At 41.6% G+C, this 27035-nt stretch overlaps 1 protein-coding gene across 1 annotated transcript in view; it reads left to right on the top strand.

Annotated features, from left to right (window-relative positions):
- The window catches only part of Crim1 (cysteine rich transmembrane BMP regulator 1), a 174228-nt gene that overhangs the window by 94638 nt on the left and 52555 nt on the right, over positions 1–27035 (top strand). The window contains 3 exon segments of the mRNA XM_051177901.1: positions 8225–8346; positions 17230–17412; positions 19592–19789. Coding sequence (XP_051033858.1) covers positions 8225–8346; positions 17230–17412; positions 19592–19789 — 503 coding nt within the window.

Below are 27035 nucleotides of genomic sequence, written 5' to 3'. Positions count from 1 at the left end.
GAAATAAAAAAGAATATATAAATATGCAACTGTTACCGCCCCCCACCCCCACTACCAGAAAAAGCAAAAATTATGGGGAAAGTGAGGTCAGGGGAGATAATGAGCCAGGTCTGAAGCTTGGGATTCAAGGAGAGCCAGAGGAAATAGAAGCAAGTAGCTGCAGTGGTGACATGATTTGGGAACTGGGTACCAGCCAGTGAGGCACAGTAGAAAAGAGCCTGGATTAGGTGGTGACAATGATGGGCACAATAATGGTGGCAGTAGAGTATTGGATTTCTAAGAAAAATGTTATTTTATGGGTGATTAAGCCAACCTCCCAAGGATTGGAGGACTGGTACTAGCTTCGCATTTTCCTGGTGGGTGATGATTAAATAAGTAAGTTGGTCCTTCCTTCTCTTACTCTAAGTACTGGCCTTCAGAGCAGGTGGAGGAGCCTTGGTAAATGATTAATAGCCTACACTGACTGTTATCATCCCCATTGAAATGTTAAGATGGACTTGGTCTCCTCAAGCAGGAAATAAAATTTAAAGCATGGCGACCCAGCTCCTGCACATGTAGGCACAAGGAACCTAGAAGGTGGTTCCTGGAGAATGTGTATCAAGTAGATTCTGAAGTTCCTCTTCTAACTGGTCCTCAGCACCCCAGTACAGAGACTGCACTGTAAGCAAATACCACTGTCTGTCTTTCACATACTGACCTGAAAAAACCTCCCCTTTAAGTTCCCCATTTGTAATGTATACAAACAATGAGGAGCCGCAAGATGGCACAGTACATACAAGGTGCTTGCCACTGAGTCTAGTGACCCTCATTCAGTCCCCAAAATACTCAAGAAGGAAGGGGGACCTGACTTCCAAAAGCCATTGTCCAGTTTCCAGATATGATGTACAAAACACACACACACACATACACACACACACACCCTAAATAAATACCAAAGAATTTCTTTTTAAAAGAACGATACATGCTCCAAACTCTAACTTAATAGCCATGGATAAAGAAAGTTAAAGTGTTGGTTCAAGGTTTTTGTTGGTTGTATTTGTTACTCATTTTCTTCTTTTATAAGATATTCCCTCCTTCACTAGAGGCACTCTTGGAAGAATCAATATGATGTTGATTTAGTAGAATAAGCAGGTACTCTACAAGAGTCAGGTCCGGAGGGAAAGTTAACCCTAGAAAAATCCTTTGAGGTCTGAGGTCCTATGGGCTCTGGGGTCTTCACCAGGGCCAAAAGGAGAGGTAGATGGGTGGGTATCTGAGCTATGGCACAGGGCTGGCTGTTGCATTCAGTGAATGGTGGATTGCCATTGGTGCTAGAGTAAGAATGGGGAGAGCATCCCCCGGAGTGTGGAAGCTACAAGAACCATAGAAGCCAAGCTTGCAAACACCCAATAAACTGTGTCTGGAAGTTTCTGCGCTGGGACTGTGTATGTAGTCCCCAAAGCAGAGGGCATACAGGGAAAGAGGAATTGTGTACTCACTCACTGCCTGTTAGCCAGCTACCCAGTGATGGAAGCCTCCTAAGGAAGTGAGTGCCCCCTAGGGGTTTGTGTAATTCCTCATTGCTATTCACCATCACACTCAAGCCCTTGGGATACCCACTAAACTGAATTCATTATTTACTCTCGGAAGAGGAGAGCAGGCCCTCTTAACCAAGTCCCTCCTGGCTGAAGTTGTGATTACAATGTACAGAAATTTACTAACATGGCCTTTTGATTGAATATTATCTTCATATTGAGGAACCTCGCTACCCTAGCAAATTGAAGGTACTGCTTCTTTGAAATTTAAAAACAAAACATCCTTAATGCTCTCACGTTATGATTCCATTTCTATGAACAGTGCAAAATCGGTGAGCACACAGAGGTCTAGCTTATCTTTGTAGTTGCTAGGGCCAGAGGCACAAAAAGCAGGGGAAAGACTACTTGCTGTAGGGTTCAGGGTTTCTGCTTGTGGTGAAGAAAAGGGTACCAGTAGTGACTGCACAACCGTGAAAATCAGTGTACAGAAGTCTATTTTAGAAGTGTAGATGCCTTATAGATGACTTCCATCTCCTGGGGCAGAGGCTTGCTGCTCCAAGTAGCCTCACATCACTCCATCTGGATGGGACTAGTTGAGTTGACCAACTAGGATTCCTGCCTTGTTTTCCCTTGCTGTTGCATTTGATTTGTTAAACTAGCTAATATTATTCATCCTTTATTTCAAATTCTGTCTCCTTTTGTATGCCAGCTATATATAGAAAGAGTCCATGATCCAACACAAAGGGAGAGAAGGGCTCCAGACAGGTTTGTTCAGGTGTTCAAAGGAGCTGACACCTGAAAAACCCTGGACCCATGGGCTAGACAAAGAACACTGAGGAGGCAGGAGGGGTGCACACTGAAACAGTAAAGCAAGTGTTTGCTTGGAGCAGAGAGTGAGCTTAGTGGAAGGGAAATGCTGGGAGGGAGAGTTAGAAGGAAAAAGTATGTGGACCTCAGGATGATGAGTGCTATGCTGAGACACTGATAAAAGGAATAAGGAGAAGGTCACTGGCTGTGGAAGTGAGTACAGGAACAAAGCTGTAGGCTGGGTGTGGCATGGCTGGAGTGAGGGGAAACAGTGCAGGAAACTGGGGAGGGGTAAGTTATGACATTATCCTCTTTAAGCATCTGTCTTGAGTTAGTTTTTTTTAATCTATCCGCTTTCTCCTTTGCATCACTAGCTCTTACCCAGGAATGGGATAGGAGGGGAGAGAAGATTAGGGAGGAAAGAAAAAAAATGAAAAGAAGGGAGGTATGGAGGACAATGCAGTCTGTGGATTTCAGCTGTCCCACAGCTCAGCATTTCCTCCAAGTGACTCGGAAGAAAGTGTAACGTGTACTGTCTTTCTACCCACCGCCGCTGGTCTGGTCCCGCTGCCAGGCCCGAATAATGCACAGAGACTCTGTATTAGCTATTACACTGTTGGCCAGTTACTACTTTCTTATCGGCTAGCTCTGCCTTAATTATTAACCCATTTCTGCTGATCTATGTATTTCTCTTACCAGGCAGCCGGCGGCATACTGCTTTCTTCAGACTCTCCATCTTGACTCCTCCTTACTACTTCCTATTTCCTCCTTGTCTCCTAGTCCCTCCTACCTTCCTTTCCTATTGGCCAACAGTGCTTTATTCATTAACCAGTATGAGAAACATACAGAATGACCTCTCCCATCATCTCCTCTTTTCTGTCTAAATAAAAAGAAGGGTTTTAACCTTAACATAGCAAAATATATCACATAACAGTTATCAAATAATCACAGTTAACACTATTTAGTCCATTAACATTTAGCAAGATTTGAAGAAAATATTCCATCATCTATCCTGTCTTTGTGTGTCTAAAGTACTTATCTTTAATACTAAGGAAAACTATAACTATAACTATCTGTCTTCAACTCCTTCAAAGACCACAGAAGAATAGTCTATAAACTCTAGAAATGACAGAGACATCTTGCCTTGTCAGTCACCTGAAGTTCTTCTGTAATCTTCCATCTTTAGCCCATAGGCCATAGTGTGTCTGGCAGACTCTTCAGCAAAGCAGGAAACTTTAAACTGTCTTTTTGTATTGGCAGTTTGTCAGTCACTTTTCTCTGTGTCCTGCAGACTGTCTGGCAGACTCTTCCATGAAGCAGGAACTCTATAGCAATGTCCATCTTGAATCAGCAGTCACTTTTCTGTGGATCCTGCATGTCCAGTTTATACAGTCAAACAGTCCAGACAAGAGCAGTATCTTGTCCAAATGGCTAGTCTTGCCATATTGGAAGTAAACTCCATAATGAGTTTCTTCAATGTCCATCTTCATCTTCCTTTCTGACGCAGGTGGTGTTGCCAGGAACAATTATGTCTCATTATCAAGAAAATCCCTAAACCATTTTAGATGCCATATTTTGTAGGTCTTTGAAAGGTTTGAAGAATGCCTATCCATCTCAAATATATGTCTGTATATCTAGAAATACTAACTAACTTAACTATAAGTTCTATCATAGGTAACTATCTATAATCTGTACTACATTATACATTACATTTCTAACTGAGCTCAATAAACACAATACCTAAACAAGAGGAGAAATATACATATCACCTTATTGACCTTAAATTGTATCAATAAATGAAAATCTATTCCAAAACAAAGTATTCATATATATACCATAATTCCCTTTTTACCTTTAAAAAGAACTGGCTGTGATCATTAACCATTTATACCCAAGTCCATTTAAATGAAAACAAACATTTATAAATATTTGGGAATTTGGGCGTCGTTCTTTCCAAACTACTTCCTGCTGATAGGGGGCGCTGTCATGGGGGATCCTGAGAAGATGTAGAAATCTTGGCTGTAGTCTGTAAGGCTGTTTTGTTTAGCTGTTTTGAATGTAGGATCACCTGGTACTCTGTTTCAGGCGGTCTGGCTTGCTCAAACCACATTAGTCTGGAAGGAATCCACAGCTTTTTATTTTCTGTGGAAACAAAAATAGAAATCCTTTTCCCCAGTAACTTGTCCTTGAACTTAAATTTTTGAGTCAAAGCATTTTTAAAATATATAAATTGAATTAATGCAGCAGCATTTCCTTTATCAGTTGTTGTTATTTTCTCAGCAGGCAAACAATGAAGAGACAACACAATAGCATACAATAACCAGAGTCTCTCTAAGCTTTTCATCTTTACATGGCTTTATTATCACTCCATTTCTTTTACTTTTTATTTTTTGAGACAGGGTTTCTCTGTGTAACTCTTATCTGTCCTGGAATTCACTCTGCATACCAGGTTTACTTTGAAATCACAAGAGATCTGATTGCCTCTGTCTCCCAATTGCTGGGATTAAAGGCGTGTGCTACAACACCCAGTTCCTCTTTGTCTCTTTAAAACCATTTTTTTTTTCATGTCTACGTATATTTTAAAACACACTGTAAACCTTTAGAGGTTTTTCTTAATATGAATCTGTCTTTACTGTAAATCTTTATCTTCGTCTGGCTACAAGTCTTTTATCTGGTAAACAACAACATTGCTAAAATGAAAGTCATATCTGTGTCAGCCTCGGTTTACCAAAGATGGTGGTGGGTACTTTTACCGCCAGCACGGAAAGCTGTGTTCACCACCTTGGTCTGCGCTGCCACCCAGAAAGCATGCTGCCTGCTTGGAGATGTGGTCACTGCCATCGCCATCTCTCATACACACCAATAAATTGTTAGCAGAGTTATTTAAAAGCTGTGTGGTTTTTTGCCGCTTATGGTGAGTCAGGAATCTTCCCTTAAAGGAGCCGCGGAAATTTTTGCTTGTCTCACACAAAAAAGAATCCTGTTCTTTATATATTTTAAAAACAGAAAAATGCTGTTACCAAAAAACCTTGCTTGTCACTGTTGTTTTGTTTTTAAAACCCTTTCTTAAGCTTCTGTTAAATTTTAAGTGGAAGTTCTTATTAACCACGTGGGCGCCATTTGTAACGTGTACTGTTTTTCTACCCGCTGCCGCTTGTCTGGTCCCGCCGCCACGCCGCCAGGCCCGAATAATGCACAGAGACTCTGTATTAGATATTATACTGTTGGCCAGTTACTACTTTCTTATCGGCTAGCTCTGCCTTAATTATTAACCCATTTCTGCTGATCTATGTATTTCTCTTACCAGGCAGCTGGCGGCATACTGCTTTCTTCAGACTCTCCATCTTGACTCCTCCTTACTACTTCCTATTTCCTCCTTGTCTCCTAGTCCCTCCTACCTTCCTTTCCTATTGGCCAACAGTGCTTTATTCATTAACCAGTATGAGAAACATACAGAATGACCTCTCCCATCAAGAAAGTCTTGTTTCTTCAAGTGGGAAACACGGAGGAGAGTAGGGACAGACCCATCTGTGTGGTGTGGGTAAGCCAGGGGCTCTGCAATAGTTTCCGCCTGACAGAATGAACAAAAAAGACCTGTCAGTAGATGATCCTTGTGAATTGTGTTAAACTATATGAAATTGGCACTGGGCCATGTTCAACCCACCAAAATAAAATAAAATAAAGGCAATTTTGCATGCCCTAAGCCTAACAGGTGATAAGATGTATCGGGCCTTAACCCAAATATTCTCCTTATCTGGTTTTTTTCCTTGATGCATCCATTAAAATGCGGGTTTTAGGGTCAGAAGAATCTGTTGTAAGTCAAAGGGTGAATGGCACTGGGTAGGGAGCTTGTGCTGGGAGGCAGGGGTAGGTAACAAGACAGGAGCTAAGAGCACAACAGTCTGCAAACATCGTGGTTCTTGCCAATCATCCATTTAGGCTCAGATGTAAAATTCAGAACAGGGAGGACCTTCCTTTTTTAAGTGGGTTACTAAGCACTTTTGAGTAGTTTTAGTTCATCTTTATGGTGCCGATATGGGTCTCTAAGGATAATCAGGGGCATTGGAACATTGGGGAACATGGCTGATACAGGGCAATGTTAGTAATGATTTTCATTGTGACTTGGTTTCCCACAGTCCAGCAGCAAGTCTAGCACACACATGTGTTTAGACAGAAAGAGGGCTAACATGTTGAAGAACAACATCCAAAGAGAGTACCTCTTGGGCATACATGTGTTGTTGGGTGTTGAATGATTCTCAGTAGCACATGGGTGTGATTCTAGAAGATGCAATAGAAACAGATAGCTATTCCTATAGGATGCTATAGTTGTGACTGCATCCAGACACTAGGACCCAGGTGTAGACCCTCCATATGAACAATGTAAGTTGTACAACATGTCAAGCAATATACCAAACTGTCCGATCATGGCAGTATGACTGCATGCTTAAAACCTCAGTGGTTAGACACTGAGCATGAAGGACTATGAGATTATCTTATTGATGCTTTGGTAGCTGTCCTACAGGAATACAAAACTCCACACACTAAACAAGCAGGCATTCATCTTAAACTGTAGACAGAAATATGGTTGCAGCTAAACCTTAATGTGGTCTTCATTCCTGCTCTCCCAGGAATCTAACTGTCATTAAATGTGGAAGACCACATCTCTCCGGTGGCTTTTAGTGGTCTTTGATACGAACTTTAACTTTGTTTCCATTTTTCAGTTCCATTGTTAATTGTAAACATCATTGAAATTCTGGGCCTGATTTTTGAGATGCTTGAGGACTATGATCGTATTTCATCTTACTGATGATTCAAACAATAGGAGAACAAACTAATCACTTAAGCAAGAAAGGGGGGAAAACAGAACTAATCTGTTAATTCTTGATGTAAATACCCCCCTCCCTGATCAGAACAACACCCTCATTACACACTGAGAACCCACACACTTCCTCCCAGTGTCTCTCTATTAAGGGTACCTTTATTTACACCTCTCAACCTGGCATCTCACTCCATCACTTTTCTGCTATATGACTATTTGTACCTATGTTTCTCCCTGTGGAGTCTCAGGGCCAGAGTTTAGGAGCCACTTCCCATTACTATATGTGTATGCTGGTACGCAACTGCCAGAGCATCTCATTTCATTGCATCTGAGAAGCCAGTTTGGTCTCCCCTTTGTTTTCTTCACCTACCTCTGCTTATCAGCTCCTGCATTTAGACATTTCACAGCAGACTTAGTCAAGAGTGACCAGAACTTATAGCATACAAAATATCTCACCCCTGCATGTGGATAAGTCAAGAAATTAAAACTTTCTGCTTCCAAGACTACTGTCACAAAAATCCACTTGCAGAGACCTCACACCCCACTATGTATAGAAACTTCTGCTTCAGTCTGTTCTGCATATGGCACACAAGTGTAAGATTAAATATTGCTCAAGATTACTGTGCCCCCAGAGATGAGGAAAGCCAATAACTTAATTGTTGGGAGGGGAAAAAAAGAAAACCCTCTAGAGAATTCCTACCCATCACTGGAAACAAGGCTGTAGCTACTTAATGGAGGGAACATTTATTCCCTGTGAGCATCTCTGACCAATATAATGAATATGTGTAGAAATAATCTTATGCCATCTGAAAATGTTACAGTGAATACCAACCTGGGCAACTAAGAAATGAGTGAAATGTGTCTCCTGAGGTGGGCAAAGTTAAAATGGGGCTGTATATATAGGACATGAGCTATAGTTGTTGGGAATGTGACTGCTAATCCACCCCTCCCCTCATTCTTGTATTGTACCAGATAACCAGGTTGTGCCATATAACTCAGGTACTTACCACGTTGTTTGGGGGCCTCCTGACTTCTGTGTTGTTATTTATTCATGGGGTTTTCCTTCCCTTTTCTTTGGTTTCAGATGCGAGTGTCTCTCTGGCTTATGTGGTTTTCCCGTTTGTGAGGTGGGATCTACTCCCCGAATAGTCTCTCGTGGAGATGGGACACCTGGAAAGTGCTGTGATGTCTTTGAATGTGTTAATGGTACGTGGGGTTTCTCTTGTTCTCAGAGAGTGTACATTTGTGTAGCAGGAGGTGGAGGGAGGGCCAACCTAACTCTGCCAGTCAGAGCAGGGAGCATACCAAGGGACATGATGAAAGTCACTCAGAGAGGGGGCTTGCTTAGACACTGCGCAGCTAAGAAAAGGGAAAGAAGTGTCATACTGTCACAGAGAACCTCATAGATTCAGGAGGAGAGCATATATGAAGTGCCAAAAGTTCAGTTTGAGGATTTCAGGGGGAAAGGAGGATCGTGAAGTCCTATTACATACTTTCTGTCCTCCAGTGTCCTGTCCCCATTTCTGTCAGGAGATAATGTCACTGAAACCATGTGGAAGCTAACACAATTTGAAATAGAAAGACCTCGTTCTTCCATCCCTAGCCAGAGAACATCTTAGGCCAGTGTTGGGACCAGTATTGGCCAGCTTTAGACTTGACCCTCCTGACTCTAGACCCCCATGTCATAAAATTCCTTCAACAGAATCTGACTCTTACCCTCACCCTTCACAAGACAGTTTGGTATTTGGCAACTTGATGTTTATTAAATCTAGATGTTAGGAGAGTAGAAAACCTGAACCCTGCTTCTCTGTTGGAATTTTCAGGGGGAAAAATGCATAGGCCATGCAATTGCACTGTCCATGCATGGATGAAAGTAGACACAGTTAAGCAACTATAGCAAAATGCATTGCACACACAGAAACTGGCAGTGACTACTGCCTGTAAGAATCTGGGCTCTGGGTGGTCTCCATCCTGCTGTCAGCCCCACCCCCCCACACACACACAGAGGTCCTGCTAAAGTTGAATTCTACTTGAATTGTGACCTTGTATTTTCCAGTCATGTGGTCCCGTGTTTTGTTGCTTTGGTTTTCACTGTAGAGACACTGGTAGTGTAGCTGGGTGGTTAAGAAAAACCTCAGACCAAATGATGTCAGATGAGGATTGGTTCTTCTCTCTCTTGCTGTATAACTGGGGAAGGCTGGTGGTCACCATGGGCCTCCTTTTTACAGTTTTATAATGAAATGAGCAGTAGTAATTATGCATCGAGTGTGAGTGGCCTTTCTTATTCTGTGTACTCACATTCTGCCCCACTCACAGAACATCGCTCTGGGTGTCGGTGGTGGAGGTGGAGGATGGAGACAGTAAGGTTAGAGCAAGCATCCTGATGTACAGGTTTTATAACTAGAAGCCTCCAAGGGAGGGCGTGGGGAAAGTTCCATGTGCTTAAATCTCTTTGAAGTGCTTCCCATCGTGCCTGTTACCACCCAGCCAGTGCCTTTGTCTGTTCAATTCGAGCCAGTGGACAAGCAGACCACTTCCACTGCAGTGTGATTTACTGCAGGTGGTATTCTGTGAATGCTTCACTCTAGCTGTTTTCTGTGAATTCTTAACTTGTGCCATAACTCTTGCACCATTCAGGGCAGAAATCATCACTCCTTCCTCCCAGGGTCTGCATCACCTCAGATGCACATTCTCGCACCGCTGTTTCCTTCATTTCCTAAGAACTGCTAGAAAGGGTAATCTGTCTGTCTCATCAGATGTCTGTGGATGTTGGCTTATCACGTGCCTCAGGTTCCCAGATTTTCTTGATTTAGCTTGTGAATGATCTGATTCATAACCCTCTTTGTGCCCTGAGAAGTGACTATTGACAGGCCAGCTCACAGAGGGGTCACTTCCCAGGAGTACCCCATGTTTCACTGTCTTACACCTTCATCTGAAGTCATTTTGTCTTCCACAAGAAGACCCAAACAAGAGTGTTTGCTTCATTTCTCTGGATAAGGAACATTGCCATCTTCTCTCTTTGCTCCTTGAAAGCCAAGCATCGTACCTTTCCATCAAGTAGAGCGTTGACTGTACCTTTGCAGCAACTTTGAAGTCAGTCTTCATGACTTGCCAATACTTATAGCACCCTAACCTGAAAGATAGGATTGACCATCTGACAAAAGAAGAAAGTGGCTGCGTTTCCTGTAGTTGCTTCCTCTTACCGCAAAGTTGTTGTGTTACCCTTACTTGTTTCTTGTCCTGATATGTATTGTCTTGTACTATATTGACCATTCAGTTGTAGAAGACTAAGCAGTAACTATAATTCTATGAGAACTATAAATCAATACTATAGAATATTCTTAAGGATAATCTGCCTTCACCTGTGTCTTATTTATTTTGACAGGTACATGTATACATCCATCCATATGAATTTATATGATTTATATCAGTCTCTTATCTCAATGTCTTTATCTATCTCTTTGTGTATACACATGTGCCAGTTTGTGCATGTGTGTGTGTGCATGCATGTGTGTGTGCGTGTGTGTGTGTGTGTGTGTGTGTGTGTGTGTGTGTGTGTTGGAGGGAGCAAGGAAAGGACATAGAGATCAGGGGAAGAGAAACAGAAGAAAAACAGAGAGAAACTTGCTTCTTATCCACAAGGATTTGTGGCTGCTATACCTCAAGACAGGTTTAATAACATAGTGATTAAATATTAATTAGGAAAGAGAAGAATAGTCATAAGGTTGTCAGCAAAAGTTGAAAGTGGAAATTAAACAGAGCACACACAAGTATGCAGACTTGTGGTGTCTTTGTAGTTAATGTATTTGTCAGAGTTAAACATCATGCCTCATCCCCCAGCTTCCTGTTATTAAATTGTGAAAGTTCCTATTTGTAGAGGCTAAAAGACCTATTGAACAGAGCAACACACAGTCCCTAATGGCAACACCTTCTCACATGGAAATTAAGAGGGCAGCACTGAGTGGTGTGTTGTGTTTTCAGTCCTTCTGCAGCACTAATACAGAAACCAGTACCCTGTTGCCAGGCTCCTGAATGAAAGACAAGGTACCTCTGACACTTGGGGAGAGGGCAGATGTACACAGCTGAACCTCAGCATCTTGTGGCCCCAGAAGCACCCAGCTACTTTGGAAGACCCCAGTTAAGGAACGAGTAGGTTGACTGCTAACATTACCAGTCTCACCTGTAGACACAGAGATTTCACAGCATGACTGGCTCCTGAGCTGACCCACAGGGCTCACAGTACTTTAAATTATATAAAAAAAAATATGTATGTATGTATGTATATGTATATATTAAAATGAAGCTGTAATTTTTTAAGTGGTCCCAAATGAATTCCAGAGCTCCCGAGTTCACTAGACTGGATGAAGGGATTGAGAGCTTCCTCCCTAAACCTGGTTTGGTCTTCTTTTGGCAGAGGCAGGAGCAGAGAGTGGCTGGCCACAGCACAAGTTTACCTGTGCTTCTCTGATGCACGCTCAGAGTAAAGCTTGTGAGGTGACATCAGAATCACAGGAACAAGTGTTATGACTGAGTAGTGGACAGTCAGCCACCTCCTTCAAGAAACAACTGCATCTGCTCCAGCTCACAACAGATGTTTTGTCAGCAGATGTTTTGTCAGCAGTGAGCTAGAGCTGCCTACCAACCTCACAGCTAAATATGCCTGTCTGTTCCATGTGTCCTTATCTTCCCTGTCATCTTCTGCATGTCCCACCTCTCAAGACTCTGGCTTTTGAAACACCAGGTATAGAATGCAGAAGTGATCACCAGTCATGCTTAGACACATAGCTTCCTAGTGTATATGCCAGGCACCTAGATAAACAGAAAGTTTGGTTTGAATGACATCATCAGCAAGAGACTCTTCCAGGGTGACTTAGTTATATAATATGTTTCCCAAGTAAGTCAATGAATTCGGCTATGGTATTATGGTATTGGAAATATACCAACTGAAACTTCCAAAAATAGTTTCAGCCTTATAATATTTCATACTGAGTATATTGAACAAGGCTAGGTATAACTTGAGGTCAATCCACGTTCAATATTATGAGTCTGTCACCACAATAAAAGGAAGAGAGCCTCACTTTTCCCAGGCATGCCAAGAGTGGTGTAAGATCAGGCAGACAAAAGAGGATCACTTGTGTGCATAGTATTAACTAGAGCAGTTTAAGATAAGTGGAGGCTAAATGCATAGGAAGGTGGTGGGATGCAGTCTGACTAGTATTTTAGCCTGTCCTTGTACCATTCAAGACATCTGCCTGTCCCTGTGGTCTGATCCCTCTCCCTGCAGAATTACAGGACATAGTTTAAATGAACAGTAACGGTCTCAATTAAGACCATGACATCTAAAGTAAAGTTGTTCACAGGAAAGACACACCCAACATCAGCTTTCTCATCATGTAAGATGTTGGCCTACAAACCCAACCTGGAGAGTGTCAATAAGAAAGCTGTTTCTAAGGACATGTGTGAGGAGCCTGTGTCTGGATGACAGTTATGCACAATAGGGGTCCAAGCTCAGAGTGTCTTCCAATACAGAAATGGAGAGAATCTAGCAATTTGAAGGAAAGACTGTTTGGGGTATATTTATTGAGCATTCCTGTTGTTCCCAGAGCCTTAGTAAGCTATTGCTCATGGGGGGCTTTTTGCAGTATTTTAAGTATTTTTCCCCCACTCCTTGCTGAATTGATTTCCTTGGCATCCTCTGGCATAGATGTAAGCATCCAATAGAAAAAGGTTGGTTTCCCCTTCAGGTACTTGGAAGCCTTTATGCCTGGTCTTTTAATTCAGTCTAATTAAATCAGCTAGAGGGGAGCTTGGAGAAATTGTCCAACTGCCTCCATCTGTCACACAATTGTCACTCTTTAGCTTCCTGTTGTTCCCTGTCCATTGACTTCCTACGCAGGTCACCCCAGTTGAAGAAGACCAGTGGCAAGATAGAAGCCCCCTCAACTAAAAGGTTGAAGAAGAAACACAGCAAGAGTAGACAGGGCAGGGTTGGGGGGGTGCCCCTCCATTTTCACATTTGCTATGAAGTTCTATGTTTCAACATTTCCCTTGGATACTTGTCACCTCCTGCCAATCAGAACTAGGGTTCTCCAGCAGTCTGTATTATGGCTCTCTTTCAAGAGCTGTGGAATGTTGGGTGGAAGAGAAGTTCACAGAATATAGAAACATAAATTGCCCTACACAAAACACATGGAGCAGTCACTGAGACACTTCCATACTGAAGAGTGCAGAGCCCACATTGGTATTGTTTCCACTCCAGTGGAGGGGAGGGGCCAGCCCTTAGTGGCTCTAAGATTCACATTATTACAAACAGACAAAGAAAACAATTAGGCATTGCCCCTCCAAGACCATCAGTAGCTTTTTCATCATACACTTGTTTGGAAAGTTCCTACTAATTAATTTCAACATCAAACATTTTGTTTTAACCCAGAAAGGCTTACCCTAAAGGTTGTTTTATAATTTTGGAGACTCTCCATCTCTCTTAAGCTTGACTCCTTGTCCCCCATCCTTGTGTGTGTTTTAGCTAGTTTACTAACTGTCCCCATCTCCCTGTCAATCAAGTCTTCTCCTTGTAAGCTTCTACACACACCTCACCCTGAAAACCAGCCTTGCAGTAGCTTTGTGCTGCTTTGTGTTCCATTCCTTCCTTTTTCAAACCCTGCACTGATATGTGCCCTGTGATAAATGTGGTTAATTAACAAAGCTAAATAATTAATATTGGTTGACTTACTTTTTTTTTCAATCTGAATGGATGTTGAAGGGGAACCCCACACAGCAGGGGCTCCCTCCAGGACCCAGGACTAGGCACAGACCACACCTGTTTCCACAGAGAGATCCTTTATTAAGTGGGGGGGGGGAGATAATGTGGCTGTTTTCTGACTCAGGCAGCAAATGGCCTGCAGGTGTTATTTTTAAGAGGAGGAGAAGGGGAGGTCTGTGTTAGAATGGGCTAGGATGCAGTGACAAAAGAGATGGAGGATGAGGGAAAAGAGGAAGGACACAAAGGGAAAGGGGGCAGGGATATTTGTTCCAGAGGGACAAAGGACTGCCTCTGGATAGAGAGGAGACAAATGTAGCTCATAGGCAAATGGTGGTTTATACAAGTTACTGGGGAACCCCATGTTATAATGAGGTGTTTAATTTTAATTGGGAATGTTAATTAGATGAACCAAAGGGAGCTTCTGATTGTTGGACCTTGGTAGTCAGCCTCAGGAGGAACAAGTGGCCAAGTAAAGGAATAGACCTTGGGGGCCAGCTTTAGGAATGTACTCTAATGGTTTTTAGCAAGGCAGAGGAAATGGGAGAGAAGGGCAAGGCCTGCCAGACCCACTTGCACAAGTGGGCTAGTGTCCCATCAAGGCTGACATGATTTTGAAGTCTAGAAAGAATACTCATTTCCATAGTAATTCATTTAATACATTGTTAGTGATTGAGATGGGCAAAGATGTAGATTGGTCTCCATTCTTGAGCATGTGACTCTTTTATTCTCTGCCTATTTTTGTTTTCCTTCCTCTCATCAAATTGTCATGGCACTATTATCAAAAGCATACATACAGATTGTTTATTTTTGAATTCTAAATTCTGGAAGTCCTGTCTTGTCCTTAGAGCGACACCATACTGTCTTGGTCACTCTGGCATTGGTCATATTTGCAAATCTGAAGTGCGTAGCCTCTAACTTTGTTCTCCTTTCAAAGATTGTTTGTCAGTTCTTAATTGCTTATGTTTCCATTTGAGTTTTATAACCAGAGTGTCAGTTTAGACAAGTGAATGAGCTAGACTTTTGATTGGGGCTGCACTGAGTATTAGATGAATTTGGGGAATATTTTCATCTAACAATATTGTCTTTCAGTCTATGTCTATTTATCTAGATCTTTTAAATTTCTTTAAATAGTTGACCAGAGTATAAGTTTTGTACTTAAATTTTTGTAAGTATTTTATTCTTTCTGATTCTATTGGGAAATGGGATTTTTAAAAAATCTTTATTTTCTGAGTGTCTATAGTAAATAGAAATCCAATGTTCTCGTATTGCAGTTTGTACCCTGTCTGTAACATTGATGAAGTTGTTTACTAATATCTGATAGGTTTCGGTGAATTTTTGAGTTTTTTTTTTTTTTTTAATTCAAGATCATGCTGAGTGCTTCTAGAAATAGGCTTATTTCTCTCTTTCCACTCTGGATGCCTTTTACTTATTTTCTTTCCTAATTGTCTTGGTTAGAATTCCCATTACATTAAACTGATGTTCTAAGAACAGACATCACTATCTTTTTCTTGGTCTTGTGGGGACGGGTTAGTCTTTCAACACTGTTAAGTATGATGTTATCTGTGAGTCTTTGTAGAGTCTTGTGTTAGTTTTTTCTCCGCTGTGATTCAAAAAAAAAAAAAAATTGCTTAAGAAATGCAACTTAAAAAGAAAAGGTTTATTGTGACTCATGGTTCCAGCTTTATCATTGCCTGGCCCTATTGTTATTAGGGTGATGTCAAGATAGAAGCATCATGACCAAAAGGACTTAGCAGCCAATGAGCAGAGAGTGAGAGCAAGGTTCAGGGGCCAAGATATACCCCTTAAAGGTATGCCCAAGTTCCTCCAGCAAGTCTCCAGTAATAGTCCCTTTGGCTATGAACTTATTGGATTAACCAGTTGATAAAGTCCGTGTCCTTACAAGCCATGTACATCTCAGTAACTGAATCTTCAAAGCACAGTCTTTGGGTGATGAGCACACTTTGTGTCCATAGCATAACAATGCTATTCATCAAGTTAATGGAGTTCCCTTTTACTCCTTCTTGCCAAGTGTTTTTATAGTGGGAGAGTTTTGAGTTCTTTTAGATGTTTAGTCTGCATCATATGAGAAAATGCTATAGTTCCTGCCCTCTAATCAGTTGGCACACCTTATTAAAATTGATTTTTTTCATTATGTAATTATTACCAATTAGTCATGCATTTAACCCCTTTTATATGCCCTAAGATGTGGCCTGGTCATAGTGTATTTGAGAAGCTTGTCTTGATTCACAAGAGATACTGATCGTAGTTTTATTTTCTGGTGGTGTCTTTTGTCTGGTTAGAATTAGTTTTCAGGAAAAAAAAAAAAAACACTAGTCTCATACTGAATTTTTGAATATGAAACTGTTAACTCTTTAGCAGAAATAACCATGGGACAGAATGTAGGATACAAGCTTTCACTTGAAGGACTTATTTCTGACATTTGCTAAAAACATATTTTTGAGACAAACTATGTAGAATTCCCTCACTTCCTAACCTCTTGATAATACCTGCCTCATACCTTTTGTATTGAGATTAAATTAAGTAATGGATGCTGATGGCCAGGCACTAGTAATTATAGATTACTCCCAAGGAGGGAGACAAAGAGCTGAGGAGAGGACAGGCCTAACTAGGACTTTGGGAGCAGGACAAAAGGCAGTGTGAAAACGGATCCTTGTTCAAAGATAGAGACTTATTCAGCTGAGTAAAATATTGTCAGTTGCACATCCACGTGAGCACATGGTCTTAGAGGGTTACCTGTGCTGGGGTGCGGGAAGTCAGTATAGATCTTGCCAAGAAGCATCTCAGTTCCTCTGCATGAATGAGGGAACTGTGTGTTTTGTTTTTACTAATCCCTCTGTGAGAGTTAAATTCAGTTTAGTACATTTCCATCAAATTATAACTTCCTGCTGACAGAAACTTCTAGAGGCTATTTCAAAACATACAAAGACACCACTCAAAAGTGACCTCAAATGTGCCTTGTTTAGTTGAGTTTCTTTTATGAAAATATGATTACATCATTTCCTCCCTTCCCATTCTTTCTTCATACCCCTCCTGTGTATCTCCCCTCCCGTCTTGCTACTCTTGAGATCACGACTTCTTTTGTGAAAGAGAGGTGTGTGCCTAAATACATAAACACAGCCTACTCAGTCCATTGGGCATTACTTATATGTGTTTGTGTTCAGAGCTGACCACTTGGCATTGTATAACCCAGGTAGGTTTGTTTCTCCCCCTCCCAGCCTCCCTTAATTGCCTGTATTTCTCTGTCTCTGGGTGAAATCCCTCGAGATGTGCCGCCTTCCACATGCCTTGTTTGTTTGGACTCTTTGCAGAAACAAAGCCAGCCTGTGTATTCAACAGTGTGGAGTATTATGATGGAGACATGTTTCGAATGGACAACTGTCGATTCTGTAGATGCCAAGGAGGTGTCTCCATCTGCTTTGCTGCTCAATGTGGGGAGCTGAACTGTGAAAGATACTATGTGCCTGAAGGGGAGTGCTGCCCTGTGTGTGAAGGTAGGGGATAGCTCCCTGGAGGCTGAATGGTTCAGAGCTTTTAGTTCAAAATTGATCTAATTCAGAGGAATGTGAAGTCCCCCTGTAATGGCACTATTGTCTGTCTTTTAGAAAGTTGATAGTGCCTAGTAGAATGTACTTCCCTGAGGAAAGCTACATTTGAGGCACAACCAGTGGTAACAGGTTCTACAAGTTCACGTAATTACTGGGTTGCTAGTTTTAGTAGTAAGTTCTAGGACCGAGCTTGTCTGCACCTTGGCATTAAAATTTGTCATCTGCTGTCCTTGGATTTCTCAGCTACAGTTGGTATGACCTGTCACCATCATTCTCAGCCAGTCATCTCAGAGTCATGACCCTGCTGCCATTTTTTCCTTGGAAAAGTTGTGCTAATTAGTTAGGTTACAGATTGGACCAGACATGTGTCAGGTGTGACTTTCAGAGACCTGTTGATTCTGTATTCCTCTCTTGTTCAAGCAGTAGTATTTCATGTTCTCCTGCATACTTCCCCCATTTCTGCTTGTTGTAGTAGTGAAATGTCATAATGACGCCCTGATTCTCATCTACTGCACCCTACTTAAGGATCAGGAAACTGAAATTCAGATATACCATTGATCACATAACTTTGCACGGAAGCCAAGAACAATGGTCCAGGCCTGAAACAGCCTATGGCATATTCTGACACATAGTGATCTGAGAATGGTCACATGAACCTTTTGTCCTGACTGGGTCACAAATCTGTAGTCCAGAGTTTACCTGCCCTCTGCTCACAGAGCACGGCACAGTGGCCTGTTTAGTTATATACTTTTCTCCTTAAAATCCTTGTGGTGTTTGTGCTTTATTTATCATACTGTATTGAAGACCTGTAATATCTAATGTAGGGCAACTCTGTTCCTAACCCCAAGCAGTCCTTTCCTTGCTTGGAAAATATTTCAAGACAGGAGAAAAGTAGTTCACTTTTTATGTGTAACTGAGGTTTTAAAGAAAGAAAATCACCTTGAACTTTGAACTTTCCCAATTGACTGCTCTCTAACCAGTCCTAGTTTGAGGTAGAATCAGAAACTGTTCAGGGTGAGTGATGTAAAAACATACAGGAACCTGTGTGTTAGCAGTCTCACTGTGTGTTAGCAGTTTCACTGTGTGTTAGCAGTCTCACTGAGCTGTCTACATGCATCTGACCACCTCTCATTTTCCAGAGTTCAGAGCCAAGCTCAAAGCAGAATGAAGTATGTATGCACTGTAGTGTTTTTTATAAAGGACTTGGGAAAGTCCTAAGAACCTGAGGTCTGTAGACCAAGTCCATCGAGCTTCTGTATAAATGCCCTCTACCTCATTAGAATAAGCACTAGCCTCTGAACTTAACCTGGCTCTCGTCTTACTTGTTGACACCAGGTTTTAAATATTTTTAGTAAAGAAAAACGGAGCAATTTATCAATAGTTCTCCTTACAGAGATACTTGGGCTATTTTTGTATCCATTATTTATGTTCTTGTCCATCATTTCAGAATATTTCTTTTTATGGTAGTCTTGTCTAATTCTGTCTTTCAACCTTGTCTATTACTTAGCTGCCCAAATTATGGGAAGGAAAATGGTATAAATTCAGTCCTCCTTTCTCCAGGGTGCCATCAGTGACCCATAGGATGTCCAAATGAGCTTTGCCACGTAGACAGCTGCATTGAGGACCTACTATGCTTCTTCCCAGTGTCCTCACTGTCTGTGGACACCATCACAGCCAGTTCACTTAGTCATGGAAATAACAGTTATCACTTTGAGTTCATTGTGCAGTTCTCTTTCCCTTTTCCAGGTAGTGAAACCGAGATGTAAAAAATATTTAATTCGGCAGCTCAAACAACTTTCTCAGAGCCTGAAACGGACTTGTGTTTTCTCAGTACCAAAGCTTGTCTCTGTTCCCATGTATGGACAATCTTAGGAGCAATGGCACCTGCATGCCTGTTTCTAGGTCACATTCCTCCTAACTACAGTGTCAGGATGAGAAGATAGAAGTCCATTGTGACTAAGGACTTTAGATGTAATCCCAGGGAGCGCTTCCTGTTCGTCTCCCAATTTCCTGAGCTCACAGTTGGAATAGCCCAGGGACAGAACCTGGAGGGAACTGTCTCCTGGTACAGGCAGAGGTCAGATTTGGAAGGCTCAATCTCATTCTGAACTGTGTTTTGCTGTAGATCCCATCTATCCCTTTAACAATCCCGCTGGCTGCTATGCCAATGGCCAGATCCGCGCCCATGGGGACCGGTGGCGGGAAGATGACTGCACCTTCTGCCAGTGCATCAATGGAGAACCTCACTGTGTAGCCACGGCCTGTGGGCAGAGCTGCATGCACCCCGTGAAAGTGCCTGGGGAGTGTTGTCCCGTGTGTGAAGGTAAACCTTGCGATTCTAATGAGTATCTGGCACAATGTCTCCCATCGAGGAAGCCCCTGCCAGTATGGTCTTGTTTTCATTTTTATTTCCTTGGGCATAATGTCTGCTCCATACTATTATCAGTTGCAGACATATTTATTATACAACCCAGATTTGACATTAAGGGTGTTGCAAATTTAAAATGAGAATAGCATGGCCTTTACTTTAGCATTGCACATGTGCTTGTCTGTACACATTACACAGTATAAGCATGCATACATTTTGAATTAGTGCACTGCAAGCCTATCTACCACCCAAAGGTCAAGACAAGAAAATAAAATCAGAAGTCAGAGCCATCACTCAGGCATAGCATGTTCAACTTGTGATACTTCACAACTCAAGAATGCTGATGGCCAGAAGAAACTCCCAGAGCTCTCAAAGGCATTTCACACTGGCCTTATTCTGAGTACCCTGCTCCCTCTACAGCTAAGGCTGAGATGACAGTGACTTCCAGTTCCTCTAATTCTTTGCCTTATGACCTGGTTCCCCACATTTACTATCTTTTCCTGTTCTGGAGAGAGTGTCTAAGGCACAGTAGGCTCATTTCTGAGCCAGCTGCTGCCCAGTTCACTTCCTAACTCACACATGTTGGTCTTCGTAGATGTGAGATGACTGAATTTTTTACACTGGCAGATCCAGTAGGGGACCCATGCTTAGGAAGCATTTTCAGTAGTAAAAAAGAACAAATATTGGCCAAAATCCATGTTGAAGATAAATCCCTGTAGAATTGGTAAAGCATGTAATAAGAAACGGACAGGCTTTCTTCCAGGAAATGATTGAATTAAGGACTTTTTTTTTAGTAGGAAGATTTTTTTTTCTTTTTTATGGACCAGTTGTGTATGTTAGTTAATTGCTGTCTACTGCAAGTAGAACCTACTCTGATAAGGGCTGATTAATACACTTATCTATGGGTATAGCACTATGTCATTAGGAGTCGTTTGATATCCTGCTGTGTTCATTTAGCAGAATAATGGTAATCGGTTTTCCCCTAAGCCTATGACATGTAGTATCAAGAAATCCTTTGCTATCATCTGAATTGTAGACTTAAGTTTGGTGAATGGTGTATGGTATTAGCTAGCCTCACAAGGATTAGACTTCCTTAAGACCTTAAAAACCACATAAAGAAATGGAAGTTGGAGGATTCTTATACTGTTGACATCACCAGTCCACTCACTGTTACCCTATACTGACTAGAGCCACCACCCTCCAAAACATTATAGCCTCCAAAGGATCGATTTTGTGGAACTTGCACACTCCCTTTCCAGCCCTTAAAGGCAGCATTGTGGAGCTGCAAAGTGGCCATATGGAAACCTGTATTGTTCTGCAGTGGACTTGGTAAGACTACCTTGCTGATGGTGATAAGGTGGCAGTGCCCAATCCTAAGTATTATGGATAGTCTATTGTCACCTGAAATATTAAGTCACAATATGTAGGTGATGAAGTAAACAAAACAAAAATCACAAATGCATAGCTCAGTAAAAACCAGCCTTTTAACCTCAAGTTTTGCTGCCTACATTAAAAATGAAGATTATAGAGTTTGTTACTGACATGGGGTGGTGGTTAGGGGGATACTTTCCAACCAAAGTAAGTTAAGAAAGCCACCAGAGTGTTGTGTGCAGTTGATTTAGTCTTAGCTCGTAGAGATAGGTGCCTGGGTAGCCTCTCTTAGTTGGGTCACTTCGTGCTTGGGTTCTGTGGCATCTGCACAGACTTGTGATCTAATTCTTGACAGCTTAAGAAAAGAGTTACAGTGTGAGTGATCCATTAATACAAAAAGCTTAATGGAGAACCTCCTACAGCCCAGCAAGACAAAGGTAAAGAAGGGACACTTCACAGAGCACACTTAAGCCGAGTTTTCGATTAAACCAGGGAAAAGAGAAGCATGTCTATGCTCTAAGGTATGACCTTGTCATTTGCACCAAACTTTGTGTGTCCTCTGTAATAGGCACTGTGCTGACAGCTTATTGTCCCATTTTAGAGATGAGGAAATGAAGGCTTAGAGAGACTTATATAAGTTGCCACTGTGTGGCATAATTGAACTCTATTTTTATTTTGCTTTTCCTGCTGGCCTTGCACCCAGTGTTTACTCTTGCTTTATGAATCTTCATCACTGGCTTTTGGCCCCTTGTCAGGGAGAGACTGGAGTGGCATAGCAGGGTAGGACACTGCTGCAATTTGGGAAATTCCTATAAGCATTTGGGATGTGATCGCCTGTTGGTGTTCATCTCCAGTTGGCAGAACTTGGGGAGAGGGTGCCCTAGAGATACCATCAGAATTGTCTTCCATTCTCCTATTTCAGTGGCCCTCTCAGACATGACAACACGGTGATCTTGTCAGTTTACCTCGAAGCTCCTGCTGGCCCCTTCTTTGTCTCTATCTGTCTTCCTCAAATCTTTCAGAACATTGCATTTTGTAGTCCTTAGAGAACTCATTTGGCTAGCATTTTTCTTTTGTTTTTCACCTGAGCAGAAAAGCAAGTTTGGTCTAGGATGATTTTGGTTATTCAGTGATTGTCGCTGTAAGATGTAATAAGGGCAGATTGACGTTTTCTTTTTTTTTTCATACAGAATCAAAAATCAGAGACTGATACTGAAAAGTTACTGATTAATAATAAGCATTACTAAGTATTTTTTTAATCATACAAGTTGAGAGGGTCTTATTGTGTAGAGTACAACAAAATCTGTGCGACCGTTTGAAGACATTTTCCTCAGTAGCTGTTCCATAGTACTGTAAAGTATAATGTCAAGTAATTTCAGAATTGCAAAAGAGAATGGGATGAAATAAGAAAACAAATCCCAAGGTGTTACTGAGTAATAAATGAGCCATCAGCCAAAATCATTTACAGACCAACAGAACTACAGGCACATATGAGGTTCAGACCGAAGAAAACTCCTGCACACACTTGCATAGTGAGTGGTGACCCTCACTATATCTTTTGTCTCAAGTATTCAGAATGTGAGATTAGAATACCCAACCCCACACAGGAATTGTGGCTTTGAATGTTTCCAAAATAATTCACAAGTCACTAAATATAGTGTATTAGGCTCTCCAGAGAGAAAACCTTGGGGCTGTCATTGTCATTAAAGGTGCCTACCTTCCAAGCGACAGCATAATATGACTGGCTACTCCCAGAGGACCAGAACATGAATCTGGGAACCCTTGAAGACAAGGATGTCACTTGACAGCTAACTTGATTCAGAAGTACTTTAGTGCTTTTTAAGTTGTCACTTAAGTACTCTTGTGATGAAGTCTTACTGAGTTATTGTCAACACCCAATTTGGCCATATAGATAAGCTTAAGCCATTTCAGTCTGTGGGCCTGGAATGAATTGTATCCTTCTCTTTTGCTTTGTTGGCTTTTCTCCACATCTCGTCATGTGCACCAGTCTCATTTGGTTTGGTTGCTTGATTTTTTGAGACAGGGTTTCCCTGTGTAACCTTGACTGTCCAAGACCAGGATGTCCTTGAAGTCAAAAATCTGCCTGCCTCTGCCTCCAGAGTATTGGAATCAGAGGTGCACGACACCATGCCTAGCTAAAATTTTATTAGTTTTGATTTCATTCCTAAGAGCTAGGGTAGAAATGCATGGAATAAATATGAAGTTTGCAATTCAGGTATACATACATACATACATACATACAAGACCTGTCCTTTTTATTTTAATCTAAAATTTAGCGTGGAAAGGACCATGGGATAAGTGTCATCTTACTTGCAGTCCTTAACAGCTAACATTGCTTGCTCATTTACAGTGTGCTGAGAACTGCGAGAGCATTGTTTTGTCTGATCCTGCAACATCTTTAGTGTGAGTGCTAGGTCCTCAAGACCTCACAGCTCAGAGGCCCTGTCCCTTGTATGGGGCTGTATAGCTGGCACATAGCAGCACTGTGTCATCAAAGCCCAGGCTGTGGACTTTGCACCCACACTTTCTCAGACCATATATTGCACACCAGAAAGAGACCACACATCCCTGGAGGACAAGGAATTAATTCCCTCTGTTCTTTTAAATTATTAAGTGATGACTATGACTACATATAAGTAGGTGCTTAAAACTTTTCAAATAAGTAAACAGTGAGCAGAGGTGGGCAGGAAGGGAGGGTAGTAAGAATGAAGTAGGAGGAAAAAAAGAAAGAAAGAAAAAGAATGAAGTAGGAAACCCAGTACTTCCTTGACTCTAGCTATCCTTGTCTGAGAAATAGCCTAATAAGACAGGGACACGTTAACCAGAGCCTGTACCGCCACCCGGACCCCTGACCAGTGAAGAAAGGACAATTTTGAGATGCTTGTATTTCAAACACATTTTGAGGTCAGAGTGTAGAGTGTCACCTCCACTTGACATCAGTCGCCCTCTTGCTCCAGGGATTGTGGCTCCACCAGCTCCCCAAGCACATTGCTCTTGGCTCCATCTCAGAGGTAGCCCCTTAGGCCCTTCCATGACTGGTGTGTAAGTAATCTGAAGTTGTTTCTCTCCTGGTTCAGCTCCTAAAGACTGGAATTTCAAAACATTTTGAGGTTTCCCCAGGATCAGACCAATGCCAACTGTCGTGTTTAATACATACTACTTTCAGATCACACTGTGTGAATGTGTAGATGCCCTGCTGTATTGTTGCTCACTTATTTATTTACACAGACGAGATTGATATTTTTAATGCCACTGTTAGGGATTTTTAATAATTTGGTAATTTTCTTCTCAGTGCTATCACATGCATAAACTGCCTAGGCTGGTTGTTAATGTGATGCAGTACCTAAGGACAGAATGAAACTGGTTTTTCTCCTCCTCCTTCTCCTCCTCCTTCTTCAAAACAAAATAAAAACTTTTCTAGCTGAAGTTAAAATAAGGCATAGAAGGAAACCTGCTGCTAAGGTGTATGATATGTTTTCTAAATAAGAAAAGAGATAAATGACCTGTCAGGTGTCAGGTGTGGGGCTCAATTAGCAGTAACACCCAGTACATGAGATTAGAAGTATAGGGTGACTTGAAGCATTACTGTCAGCCCGTATCTGCTATCTCCTTTTGGGTAGTGTATTGACCCAGCCAGGTGACCACTGTGATCTGAGTCCTGGCTCCTGCAGAGCTTCTGGTGGGGAAGCTGATGACTGATGATCTTGAAGATTCTGCAGCTAACTCCAGAGTCCATCGCTTTCCAAAAACTCAAAACCTAGGTCACACTGTAAAAGGTGGAGTTCAGAGTGATGTTCCAGCTGCCAATGATCAGGGAAACTCAGTGCTTGGAGTTGGGCGAATTCATTTTCCTTTCCATTATTTATTTTTCTCAGAAACCAAAGCACAATCCATTTTTGTTTGTTTGTTTGTTTGTTTGTTTTAGACCAGGAAGTCAAAGTTATTTGTAGGTTGTCAAAGTTGGGAATATAAGGGTCCATCTTATTATACTGTTTCAATATTTTTATAACTTTTCCCACAGTAAATTAAAGCAGTGTTGTTTGTAGATCTGTTAGTGGGCATTCTGCTGAGCATCAGGCAGACCTTATAATTTTGTACACTTGGACCTAAATAAATTCTTATAGCACAGAGATAAGAAATTCAGTGTGTGGTTCCCCCCCCACACACACACACATATACACACACACACTAATTCTCTAGATTTAAGATAGAATGTGATTGAGCCAGAAAATCAACTATTTTTTCCCTACCTTGAATGTTTCTTACATAAGGGCTCCTGGTTCTGCCTGGGACACTGTGAAGATCAGACATTAGGCATGTCTTTACCTGTATGGAATTAGGCAGCCACTTCACCTCAATATCGGGAATCTCACCCAGTGCTCCCCCAACTCACTGGAGGTCTGTGAGCTGTCAAATACACTGTCTTCTTTAGCATCAGGCTTCAGTGGTTTAAAAGTACTATAATTCGTTCTCATGAATGTTGATGACACAGTTGGAGTCAAGCTGCCCTCCAAGTGAGATTTCAACTGGCCTGCCAGAAAATTCTGTACCAGGCACATATCTGGGTGGGAATTCCTTGAAACAAGGAAAAAATGTTTCCAGCCCTGCCTTGTCTGTAGTGTTCCTTACTGCTCAGTATCTCAAATGACTAAGCTACCGCTTAAGTGGGGAGTCAGGGATAGTTTGGCTGAACCCCCTAGAAGGGCAGAGAAGTCAGAAATGCCACACAGTCACATGTTATTAACATTCTGCTACATTACAGGGATCAGAACTCAGTTATGGGTGGTAGTGCCTTGGTGCCATGCATGCTGCTATTATTAGTAGCCAAAAATAATAAAATACTCGTAATAGCCTCAGGACTGTTAGGCATGCTGTTTCGTCTTTTAACTCTGAATGTCCTGGAAATATATTCCATAAATGGACATTAAAATATAACACAGTCTATTTTCTGCTTGTCCAAATAAGGTCATGTGTTAGATGCCACATGACCGTGTAGGTCTTGAACCTAAAAATCAGAACATTTCAGTCATGATTTTTTTGTTTTAGTTTTGGCTTTTCTCTCATCATTTAAAATATCTTGATATATTTAAAATAGTATTCAAATGTAGATGAAATGGATGTAAAAGACACCCCCCCATCTGACTAAGTAGGACTGTCAAGAGTCTATGATTTTCAGAGTTATACACAGATGAATTATGCATATTCCACAAGTAGCTTTCTAGTTGTGAGATCTCCCACATATAATAGCAGTCAAACAGGTAGGAGCCAACATGTGCACAAGTCATTTTGCTGGAAAGAAATGCTTACCTATCCTGTTCATAGGCAAGTTGGCCATTGCTGCTCCATTTCTGCATGTCTGGGCCTTTTACTTTGCACCTTATTTGAATGACACTACTGGGGTGATCAGAATGTTGCAAATACAAATGACTGTGGTCATTAAACTCTTAAATTGTCCAGTGCCAGCATCATTCAGAAATGCTGAGAGCTGATGCTCAGGCTCTGCGTCTGAGCTCCCAGATCCAGTGATTGAGGCCGTTGAATGTTTCCTGGCTGAAGCAGCATGTAGGGATGGGCTCTGCCCCTACTGTCCACCTCCCATACCTTAAAGGGCACTATGGCTAAGGAGCCTCGTGGTTTTCTCAGGAAGATAATAATTGCATCTAATAGATCAGACCTGGCCTGCTAATTTTCATGTGATCAACAGAGGCAGGAAAACAGAGTCTGGAATGCAAACTATGTGAATGAAAAATATTTAGTCATTCTTGAAATGATAGGAATGTTTTTCCAACAAGCTTAAATAAACACAATC

The sequence above is a fragment of the Phodopus roborovskii genome, unplaced genomic scaffold (genome assembly GCF_943737965.1).
Source record: "Phodopus roborovskii unplaced genomic scaffold, PHOROB, whole genome shotgun sequence".
Lineage (NCBI taxonomy): Eukaryota > Metazoa > Chordata > Mammalia > Rodentia > Cricetidae > Phodopus > Phodopus roborovskii.
Note: the sequence above shows the minus strand (reverse complement) of the source record. Positions and strands in the feature narration are given on the sequence as shown.